The 12,098-nt window shown below is 37.1% G+C and overlaps 1 protein-coding gene across 1 annotated transcript; it reads right to left on the reverse strand.

The window, feature by feature from the left end:
* Positions 1 to 2,892: 2,892 nt before the first annotated feature.
* LOC135207674 (SET and MYND domain-containing protein 4-like) lies at positions 2,893 to 7,605 on the reverse strand. Its single transcript, XM_064239517.1, has 2 exons — positions 7,180 to 7,605; positions 2,893 to 4,071 (listed from the first exon to the last, which is right to left on the reverse strand). The coding sequence occupies exons 1-2, from the start codon at positions 7,588 to 7,590 to the stop codon at positions 3,481 to 3,483; spliced, it is 1,002 nt and encodes a 333-aa protein (XP_064095587.1). The 5' UTR covers positions 7,591 to 7,605; the 3' UTR covers positions 2,893 to 3,480.
* Positions 7,606 to 12,098: the final 4,493 nt, after the last annotated feature.

Here is a 12,098-nt window from a genome sequence, read left to right on the forward strand (position 1 = left end):
CTGAAGGAAAAGAAAAAAAAATCTACTACGCTGCATCTTTTATTCACGTGTCTGCCCACATCTTTAACAGCCATTAGTTATGGCTGCCATCCGGGTCATGTTACATATATACAGTGAAACTATACGGATATAGTTGACATTATTTTTGTATTATAGATGCTCTGATACCCATTTGTTCAGCTTTAGCTGAAATTAAAAGTTATAGGATCCTCTTTTATGACAATTTTTTTTTCACTGGATATTTTCCTCATTTCCAGTTTGTTTAATTTTACAATTTCATAAAAGATTTTTACTAAAACCCTTATATAGAGAAACAGGAGAATGCAGAACCTTTCCACGTGAGAATTTATTAAATTATTTATCTACATGGCTTTTTCAATATTCTGTTTCTTTACTTCACCATTTTTCCATAAAAAGTGGTATCTCATCAGCCTGCTAGGTATAATAGGTTTAACTTCTTCGTTCCATCTTCTGTAATCAGTTTTGACCAGCTAACTAAAAATTACATTCGCAGCCTAATTATGCGACATGATCATATTATTACGTGAAATAGGCTTCTACACACAGGCTGCCATACGGACCCTATTCACCCGGCAGACAGACCCTGCAGGTGAATTCTTTCTTCAGGGCTTAGAGGTATATTTTCGAGGCCATGGCTTGATTTACAAGTGGAAATTCTGGTAAACATTGGTTGAGATTTAATGTATATATTTTCCTTGTTAGTTACATTCAAAGAAACAGAATATTGTTTTTTCAAGAGCTTCAGCAATACCGCGATTCCTGATGTCTGGTAATGTCTTCATCACGCCTAAGGCACCGAATAAGCCTATGAATGTCTCTTGATACCAGTCGATACACGTAAACAGTGGTCTTTTATCAACACCTGTATAACGCCGTGGCTAAGGTATGCATCTTTAAATATACACGGCTCACGACCTACAGATATTGGGTCAGTCCGCTACCAGTCGCAGATTCCGAACTGTACAAATAAAAAGCGGACACAAAAAATCCATCTACTTGCTCGTTGGAATAACGAATTCATTAACAGTGTAATCTTCTGTCAGAGAAATGAAACGAAGAAAATCGAGGAGTGAAGAGGAGAATTAAGTCGTTCTCGGATTGCAGGATTCAGTGGTTGTTTCTCTGTTCCTCTGCTGCTTCTAAATTTTCCCTGTCTCCTGTGACCTTTCATCATTTATTTAGGAGATTTGTCTATCTGTGGTTATCATCACTCTTCTCCCATCCGCATCCTTTGGTAAGATAAAGTCATATTGTTGACGATCACATTGGCTTGTAATTGAAGAATGGATACTCTGACAAAACAATTCTTAAAATATTATCAACACACTTTTCAGTTGTACTCCTACAGAAGTATTTAAAAATCTTTTAAGAAAAGAAGGTAAAATGATTAGCAAAGATGAAGTATCGCTGATAAATTGATACATTATTGATGACTCGAGCAATCTGTTATGTGGTTTTACCGGTAGAATAAAAATAATAATAATAATAATTGTTGGTGTTGAAATTTAACAGGTAGATTTCACAAGCATCTTTGCTTAACAAACTCCCACAGTAATGTCATTTTATTCATGCGAAAGGCTGATGACAGGGAACTTCATGGCCTTCAGCTAAGACATACTGGAATGAGAAATAGAGGCTATAGTGATAAGAAAAAGGTTTTAAAACATAAGCAGCAACGATTTTTTTTTTAATAAAAGACCAAGGCTTTATACAGTTATGACAAACAGGGGCAGCAGAAAATAATCCTAAGATTCCCCAAGTAAAACCACCGGTAACCTTCATACTGTTGCTGTCTGAACGATAGTTAATCGTGCGCAAGTGTCATCGCAAAGGTAGTTTTAAGAGTCTGTCCCCATATGTGTTCGCGAGTATAATAACTTATTAACTTTCCCAAGGATTTTCTTGAATAACAGCCATAAGATAAAGATTGCAAGCATCAAGATTAAACACAACGAAAAATTGAAGCAAATGCAGGACGAGAAGAGATAAACGAAGGAAATGGAAAATTCTAATTAAAACCGAAAGAATCAAACACAGCAGCAGACCTCCTCTGGTGTTTTCCCCTTTAGGAAGTGTTACGTATTCGAAGCCCAATGCATAACTTCATCGCCAAATTTAAAAGGATTTTCCGGTAGAAACGTCATAAACGAAAGGTGTAGCGTTTTTTATGACATTGTGCCTGAAAGGAGAATATTTTATTTTATTTTATTTTATTTTATTTTATTTTTCGCTTGCATGGTCGCAGAGATGCTCTCACGATTTATTAAAGAGCAGTAGTTATTTATTTGTTCATTTATTTATTTATTTGTTTAATTTTTTTTTATTGAAGGCTTTTCAAACTCCCTGACCAGAGTTTGTCGATAGTCGAGTTTCTCATCCTAAACAGTAAAGCTATTTTGAATTACCGCAGAATGAACGATATTCCTTGTGCAGATCGAAGTCCGTGTATGAATTTTGTTTGCGGTGTATGTGTGCATTGAAATCATGAGATAATACTATGTCTGAATTGATGTTGGAAATAAAACTTAAAGTTAAAATTAAATGCTCCCATTATACGCATCCGAGTGCACACACGTATACGCAGGCGCACTCATATAATATATATATTATATATATATAATATATTAATATATTAATTAATCTATTATATATTTATATATTATATTTATATATATATTACTTATATATATATATATGGATACTAAGAACAGACAAGATAACAATCACTGCCACATTCTTATGTTAAATGCTGAATCGAGGATGGGCCCTATTTGCAAAATAGAGAGAGAGAGAGAGAGAGAGTGAGAGAGAGAGAGAGAGAGAGAGAGAGAGAAAACTCCATAACTTGAGTCGCCTCACAAATCTCGAAAATACTTTTTTTTTCCATATATCATAACCACCGTGTCACTTACACTCACAGCATACTTTTTCATACGTATGTGCATAGCTTGCAAATATAATTCATGGGAGCATAAGAAAAATATTTGATAAACACGGTCCTATACTTACTTGTTATATTTAGATCCCATTGACATAGTTATCATCCTTTATTGTGAATTTATCTTTATTTACCTTCATCAGAGTACAAGGGAGAGCATCAAACGAATCATCGCTCCAGAGTGAGGGAATGTAGAAATAAAAAATTGCATCCATTGACTATCCAACCTTTCATTCAATTGAGGGACGGTTTGAGGCATTTTGCTTTCGAAAAACAATTCCCGGTGGACGTTTCCTGTTATCAAGAGTCCGTTTTAACAATTAATTGTGGGATTGGTGTATTCCCAGTTGATCACATTTTTTTGGAGGGCATTCTGTCGTTTTTGAACATTTTCTCTTATATATTCTACTGGTCTGTAGAATAACTATTTAATTGCTTAACGGTACTGAATAATCTGCTTACCCATTGTTGTATTTGTCATGCTACAAAAACCATTCATAATCCGAAGTCAATTACACGGATTACCGTTCCACGGTGAAGTATTTTTCCAAAATTCTCTCCATGTTATAGATCACCTGACATGGCATGGCTGTGTGTTCGTGGATAAATTCGGTGGCCGTGCACAGGGATTGATATTCCTCTTCTGAAATGCTCTCGGCCCTCATGAGATTTTGAGCTATCTTACACGCAGACAGGAAAGTTGCGTCGACCTGCTTGGCTATCGTGTCGAAACGAATTTTGTCTTCGAAGCTAGATTTATTCTTGTACTCCAGCCTGCAGCTGTAGCACACGGGAAGGTCGCCGCTCACCGACTGAGTGCATCGGAAACATTTCAGCATGAGGGCGGGTAGTTTCGAAGCTGTTTGCCACTCGAATTGGCAGGCATCGCATTCGCACGCGATGTGGTACTTCTCCGCCAGGTGTTTTCGCCTCTTTTCTCTCTCTTCGTCCAAGTAATCGGGAGTGTAAGAGATGGTCACTTCTTCGCCAGCTGCGATGGGCCTCACTGCTCGTAGGATCATGTTTCTCCCTCGCGTGTAGTGTTTTGCAGAAGGGTTGCAAGAGTGGTTGACTAGGCTCAGTGTTGGATAGATTCCTGCGCCTATGCGTTTCTGCAGAGATGAAGGTGATAACGCTTAGATTTCGTAACCTGTGCTGGAAACTAATTAACTATATAGTAACCTGGTGCTGGAAACTAGTTAACTCTATAGTAATCAGGTGCTGGAAACTAATTAACTATATAGTAACCAGGTACTGGAAACTAATTAACTCTATAGTAACCTGGTACTGGAAACTAGTTAACTCTATAGTAACCTGGTGTTGGAAACTAATTAACTATAGTAACCTGGTCCTGGAAACTAATTAACTATATAGTAACCTGGTGCTGGAAACCAATTAACTCTATAGCAACCTGGTGCTGGAAACTAATTAACTCTATAGCAACCTGGTGCTGGAAACTAAATAACTCTCTAGTAACCTGGTGCTGGAAACTAATTAACTCTATAGTAACCTTGTGCTGGAAAAACTGGTGCTCTATAGGTAACCTGGTGTTGGAAAAAATAATTAACTCTATAGTAACCTTGGATGCTGGAAAAATAATTAACTTTCTATAGTAACCTGGTGCTTGGAAGGAAACTAATTAAACTCTATAGTAACCTGGTGCTGGAAACACTAATTAAAACTCCTAATAGTAACCCTGGTGCTAGGAAACCAATTAATCTATAGTAACCTGGTGTTGGGTAATAATTAACAAAACTTAATAGTAACCTGGTGCTGGCGAAACCAATTAACTTCTAATAGGAACTTGATGCTGGAAAACTAAATTAACTCTAATAGCCAACCTGGTGTTGGAAACTAATTAACTCTAATAGTAACCTGGTAGCTGGAAAACAATAACTTCTAAATAGTACCGGTGCTGGAACAATTAACTCTATAGTAACCTGGATGCTGGAAAACTAATTAACCTCCTATAGTAACCATGGTGCTGGAAAAAATTAATTAAACTCTATAGTAACCTGGTGCTGGAAATAATAACTGATCTAGGTAACCTGGTGCTGGAAACTAATTAAACTCTATAAGTTAACCTGTTGCTTGGAAAAGGTAAATTAAACTCTATAGAACATTGGTGCTGGAAACATACTTAACTCTATAGTTAACCTGGTTGCTGGAAACTAGTTAACTCTATAGTAACCCTGGTCTGAAACCATTAACTCTATAGGCAAACCTGTTGCTGGAAATAGTTAAACTCTAATAGTAAACCTGGTGATGGAAACTAATTAACTCTATAGTAACTGGTGCTGGAAACCAATAACTCTTATAGTAAACCTGTGCTGGAAAATAATTAAACTCCATAGTAATGGTGTGGAAAAATAATTAAACTCTATAGTAACCTGGTGCTGGAAACTAATTAACTCTATAGTAACCTGGTGCTGGAAACTAGTTAACTCTATAGTAACCTGGTGCTGGAAACTAATTAACTCTATAGTAACCTGGTGCTGGAAACTAATTAACTCTATAGTAACCTGTTGCTGGAAACTAGTTAACTCCTAGTAACCTGTGCTGGGAAAAATTAACTCTATAGCAACCTGGGTTGCTGGAAAAACTAAGTTAACTCTTATAGTAAACCTGGTTGCTGGGAAAACTAGTTAACTCATCGTAAACCTGGGGTTGAAACTAGTTAAACCTCTATCGTAAACCTGGTGTTGGAAAACTAATTCATTAGGATAGCAACGGTGAAACGAAAACGTAACCTCAAACTTAATTCTCTATAGTAACCTGGTGTTGGAAACTAATTAACTATAGTAACCTGGTGCTGGAAACCAGTTAACTCTATAGCAACCTGGTGTTGGAAACTAATTAACTCTATAGTAACCTGGTGTTGGAAACTAATTTAAACTAATGCTATCTAGCAAACCTGTGTTGGAAACTAATTAACTCACCACCACAGCAACCTGGTGTGGAAGTAAGGAAAACTAAAATAGTTAACCAAAACTTACTCTGGCAAACCCTGGTGTGGAAACTAATTAACTCTATAGTAACCTGGTGTGTAACTGGAAACTGGGAAAATTAAACTTAACCTCTCACTCGTAATTAAACTGGTAGTGAAAGAAACTAATTAACTATAGTAACCTGTGCTGGAAACTAATTAACTCTATAGTAACTTGATGCTGGAAACTAATTAACTCTATAGTAACCTGGTGCTGGAAACTAATTAACTCTATAGTAACCTGGTGTTGGAAACTAATTAGCTATAGTAACCTGGTGCTGGAAACCAATTAACTCTTTAGTAACTTGATGCTGGAAACTAATTAACTCTATAGTAACCTGGTGTTGGAAACTAATTAACTATAGTAACCTGTTGCTGGAAACTAATTAACTCTATAGTAACCTTGGCTGGAAACCTGAACTGTAAATAAGAATTGAATGCTGGAAACTAAGTTAACCTTGTATGGTTAACCTGGTTTGGAAACTAATTAACTCTATAGTAACCTTTGGTGCTGGAAACCTAATTGCAACTCTATTAGGTTAAACCTTGGATGCTGGAAACCTAATTAACTCTATCAACCTGTGCTGGAAACAATAACTCATAGTAACTTGGAGTGGAACTAATTAAACTCTAAGCACCTGGTTGTTGCGAAACTAATTAACTCACTCCTCTAGCAACCTGATGCTGGAAACACCATGAACCTCTAATAAAAGTAATGTGAAATGCTGGAAACTGAATAACTTCTATGGAACCTGTTGTGAACTAATGAATCTATAGTAAACTTGTGTGGAAACTATTAACTCTATAGCAACCTGGTGTTGGAAACTAATTAACTCTATAGTAACCTGGTGCTGGAAACTAATTAACTCTATAGTAACCAGGTGCTGGGAATTAACTTTAGTAACCTGGTGCTGGGAACTAGTTAACTTCTTAGTAATCTGGTGCCGGGAACTAATTAACTTTATAATAACCTGTTGCGTTGAACTATTTAAACTTTAGTAACCTGGTGCTATGAACTAATTAACTGAGTAAATATATTAGTAAATGTCATTTTAGTTCAATCTTATTGGCTAAATCCATATGTGACTCATTTGCATTAATATAATTTATTTCTTCAGAAACATTTATGCATCATTCCAAATTCGTTATTCACGAAAATAATTATTTATCATGGCTGCCAATAAAGCAGGTAAACATTTATTTGAATATTTATAGAAAGAAGTCTTGGACTTACCATCTCATGTTCGACGCCGTAACAATTGATCTGTATCTTCAATAAATTTGAAAGAAGAAGAGCTCCCGTCTTGATCAACTCTTCATTACTGGGGGTCATAGGCTCATTACCCTCCGCGCTGATGAAGAATCTTCCGCTCTGTTCCAGTAGCTTGGTCACAACCAAAGCCACGAGGCTGTGCATGAACAAGCTTTTGGAATCGAGCAGTTCGACGTTGGTGCGCAAATGTCTGATTGCTTCGGAAGACTCAGACGTGTAAATCCCGGCATCGTTGAGACCCAGCTCTTCTGGACAGACGTCATTCGTTTCCCTCCGCTGTTCCGCGTCTAGCAGGGTCAGCCGGCTATACGGAATTCCTCGGAAGATTTTATAAGCTAAGTTCTTGTTGGTACTCAGTTCCATCGAGATCATAGACGGAAGAATGACGCATTCTATCCAGTGCTCTTCAGTGAGGGCGGAGAGACGGCATGCTTCGCTGCAGTATATGACCTGAGGGCAGTGGACCAAGTTTGTGACTTATAATTAATTAAGTTGGATTTTCCAGTTTCAAATAAATTTATGTCTGTAATGCATCCATGTAAATACAGTAGGTGGATATATATATGGTATATTACTTTATGCAAATCCCCCACATACACATACGCACATAGTATATACATTATATATATAATATGCATAACAACACACAATTATATATATATATACATATATATATATATGTGTGTGTGTATATATATATAGATATATATATATATATATATATATATATATATATATATATATATATATATACATTTGTGTGTGTGTGTACGTGAATACACACAAATCCATACCTACATTTGATAATTTTAAAGAACTGAGAGAACAAAACCAGCACAGTTTTTGCCTTGGGGCAAAAACAGGATAACAGGAACTGTTTTTAATAGAAAAGTAAAAGGTATCTAATAGGGATCGTTCCTTTTTTATTTCTTTCTTCGCAGAGAAAATAAATATTGTTACATTGGTACATTTTATCTTGGGAAGGGGAAATCGTGCCTCGAATCCTGTAGTACGCTGTAGTTTATTCTAACATGTTCATGTAATGCATCCAAATTTCAAGTATTTTCCTTTAACTGTTCAGTGCGTCTGAAAATATTAGCATCAGATAAGAACGTAAATAGATTCTGCAAATCCATAGAAAATGACGAACGCTTTATCAATTCCAGTCTTGAATTTCGAACCATTAACTTATACAGTTAGAGGAATAGATCTGGCAACTGGTTTCTTTTTCTGTTAGAGTAATTATATCTGAAAATTGGTTTCGATACCTCCCTGAACTGATTCCCTTATTGTGGCCTTGGACTTTGGTTCTTGACTTACCAAAGCAAATAAGATTCATCTCCGGTTTTGTTCTTAGATTGTCAAATAACCTAAAACCTCCTGTGTTTAACCTCGTGGTGTTGTAAGGAGCTGAATGGGAACTATAGGAATATAGATATTTACAGACTATCTCTGCTGCATAGATGTGGGAATGATAATTGGAGCTTTATAAAGTTTGTTACTGTGAATATCTAATTATAGTGATTTTTTTTTCACTTGACGGTCATTATCTGCAGCCGAGGTCATTATAATCAATGGCGGGTGCCGGGTAGCCTGAGTCGCCAATCACGATTCGCTTCAGCGATCTCGGATGAGGATTAGTTATCGTCAGCTCAATATAATATATACATATAATATATATATATATATATATATATATATATATATATATATATATATATATATATATATATATATATCGTTGTGACCGTATCACGTCAATTAACGTGGAAATATCTTCTTACATTAATGATATATTGCTAGATTTTTATGAACTTATATATATATATATATATATATATATATATATATATTATATATATATATATATATATATATATATACAGGAGTTAGTCCATTTTCAATATCTAATGTTTTAATGTAATTCAAGATTGTTGAAATCATATTCTGCGGTGGCTTTATCACGTAAATTGATACAGAAATATCTTTTCTCGTTAATAAAGTATTGCTAGATTTCTATGAACCCATATGTAGGTAGGAGTTGGTCAGTTTTCTGAATTTAAATGATTCGAACAGTATCGAAATCGCGGCTAGTGAGAGTTCGAGTAATAACCTCCAGTAAACTTTATCTAAAGGTGACATGTCTGCATGAGATCCGACAAGCGCCCAAGGTAACCAGTTTACACGAGGCTCGCGTCAAATAAAGTCAACGAATTTAAACGCCACTTTACCTTCGGACACGTCGGGCACGGAACTGGTTTCAGGGAAGAGTGGAGGCAGGACGAGCAATGATTTGGCAGCTTGTCAGGGTCGAGGCTTACGCTGTGAGCCCTCTCGACGGCCACGACCTCACCTGGAAATAATGACGCAGATTGGATGGATCATAGTTACTTCAGATAGGGTCATCATGTGTATGAGATCGCTCGTGGTGGGGCTTTCCGTACGACTTATTTGACGAATGGGTATTTGTCAACTGAGTTGCCCTCTTCTGAAGGGAATAATGCGCGGTTGATTGTGGTTTTGGATAACAACCTATCGGATGTTCAAAATATCTTCGAATTATTTTGCTTCATATTCATTCTAGCTGGAAGATTCCCTAACCTATCATGCTGTATAAAAATATACGTACCTCCTTGCTGGCTATTTTTTAATAGCCGAACACACACACACACACACACACAGCTACTCGGTAATTGACTTACCCTGCAGCCACGCAAGTAAGTCGAAGTTCCCAACTTTAATTAAACTCTAAAACACTGTAGAAAACAAACTCGTAATCAAATGAATTCCTCAGGAAGACCTGAAATCCCACAACAGAATTTCTTTTGGGGAAAAAAAATGTTACATCAACATTTACCGCATAGTTCAAAAATTGAAAACGTAAGCATCTTTTGCTGGCACTGAAATGTGTAAAGAATTAACGATTAGAATATCTATTTATAGAAAGACCGGATTCCTGTTGCCATTAATACCTGTCTGGAAAAGACATCCATATTTTATAAGATAAGGAAAACGAAGTTACGAAATAGGATGGAAAAATTTGTGTTAGATCATTATCAGCTAACAGTGGAGGGAAAATGTGAACACGGAAGTTTCAGAAGATGCTAGTTGAAAGTAAGAGCGATTTGGCTCTCTCTCTCTCTCTCTCTCTCTCTCTCTCTCTCTCTCTCTCTCTCTCTCTCTCTCTCTCGTAGTGTCCCTTTTGTAAGTGTAACGTCTGTTTTAAACTGGTAGTTCATATATATATATATATATATATATATATATATATATATATATATATATATATATATATATATATATATATATATATATATATATATATAGAAAGCCGTCAGTGCTCCCGCAGAGTCAGATGCTGAGATTAAATGCCCTCCTTCGTAAAGCAAGGAAAATGGAATGTTCACTCTTCCAGTCTTTCATCTGGAAATTCTTTTAAATCTATATATATAAACAAAAATACTGGGAATGTGCTTAGGTATAATCCGGTATGTATCCACCTCTGCCAAAGCCAAGGACAAAGATATTGTTTATCAGTGTAATTTATCGACCACACAATATAGAAATGGGTGTAATATAATGCTCTGATCCCCTAGGCGCTAGTACTAAACACGGCGGCTCACGGAGCTTCCGCCAAGTTCAGTACTAGCACATGTCCTTGTTGATTCACGATCAGCCATTTTTAACCCATGCTAATAAGAGAGATAGTCAGACACGCTTACGCACAAAACGTGAAAACTGAATTCCCTTAAGTGACAGCTTCATCTTGTAAGGAAACGTGAAATTAACTCACCTGGCCGGATATCGCGAGCTGCAATTAAGCCTCTTCCCTTGCCAGGTACGTAAGACACAACTAATGCGCTGCTTAGAGCGGGGAATTTCGCGTTTCGTTCATTGAGAAGGGGCGTGGTCTTCCTATGGGATAACAGCAGCGAGGTCTGAAGAGAAAGCGACTTGCTTTCGGAGTCGTCATTGACTTCACATTCGTCACCCTCTGGTTTGCTTGATCTCACTTGCAAAGGCTCATTTCGATCCGAAACTACTACTGTGCCTTTGTTAGTCACGTTTTCTATAGCATCCAGACACTTTCCCCTCCTTGCTTTCAGCTTGGGTCTACGTTTCTCCGGATAGCCATATTTCAGCGCCATTTCTATATCCTCCAGACACTTGTCGTAGACATTCAACTCGAACATGATGGCGGACCTGTTGGCGTAGCCCATCGCTAAAGCTTCGCTTTCTGTTGATTGGACGTCGCCATAACGTTCTATATTTGCGTTTTGATTTGGGCGACTCTTGTCGTCTCGCTTGAATTCGGCTCCCTGAGATGAATTGTTCTTTTCACCTTTATTAACATCACATTTTGGATCTCTCGACGATGCTTCTCTCAGCACGGGATGTGGAGCAGACATGATGCTCAAATTGTACAGTTGCAATGCCTTCTCGAAGTTCCTCAGTCTGTAGTACGCATTCCCTTCGTTGCGCAGGCGAGTTGCCTCCACTTCAGATTTCCCGGCAGAGACTAGAGTGGGTTCCATGATCTGATGGACTTCTCTCATCCCCCAGACAGCTGCGAACATCTCTTCGTAGGTGCCGCCATTGCATATTCTCTCGAAGGAAGAAAGTTTCTCAGGCTCAGACTCACAGAGCTTGAACAATTCGTCGGCCTTGTCGACGAATCTCTGCCCACCCCACATCTTGACAATTATCTGAAAGAATAAAGCAAATAATAATTAAGAAGATTATAATCAAGAAAATCTAATTGCTGCTACAATACCAGTCAGCTTAAAGTAATCTTTTTTTAATCTTCTGATGCTGCCTTTTTCTTCTTTTGGAAGGCTGAAGATAAGATGTCTAAATTCCAAAAGAAGAACAAGACATTA

This window comes from Macrobrachium nipponense, chromosome 34 (assembly GCF_015104395.2).
Source record: "Macrobrachium nipponense isolate FS-2020 chromosome 34, ASM1510439v2, whole genome shotgun sequence".
NCBI classification, from domain to species: domain Eukaryota; kingdom Metazoa; phylum Arthropoda; class Malacostraca; order Decapoda; family Palaemonidae; genus Macrobrachium; species Macrobrachium nipponense.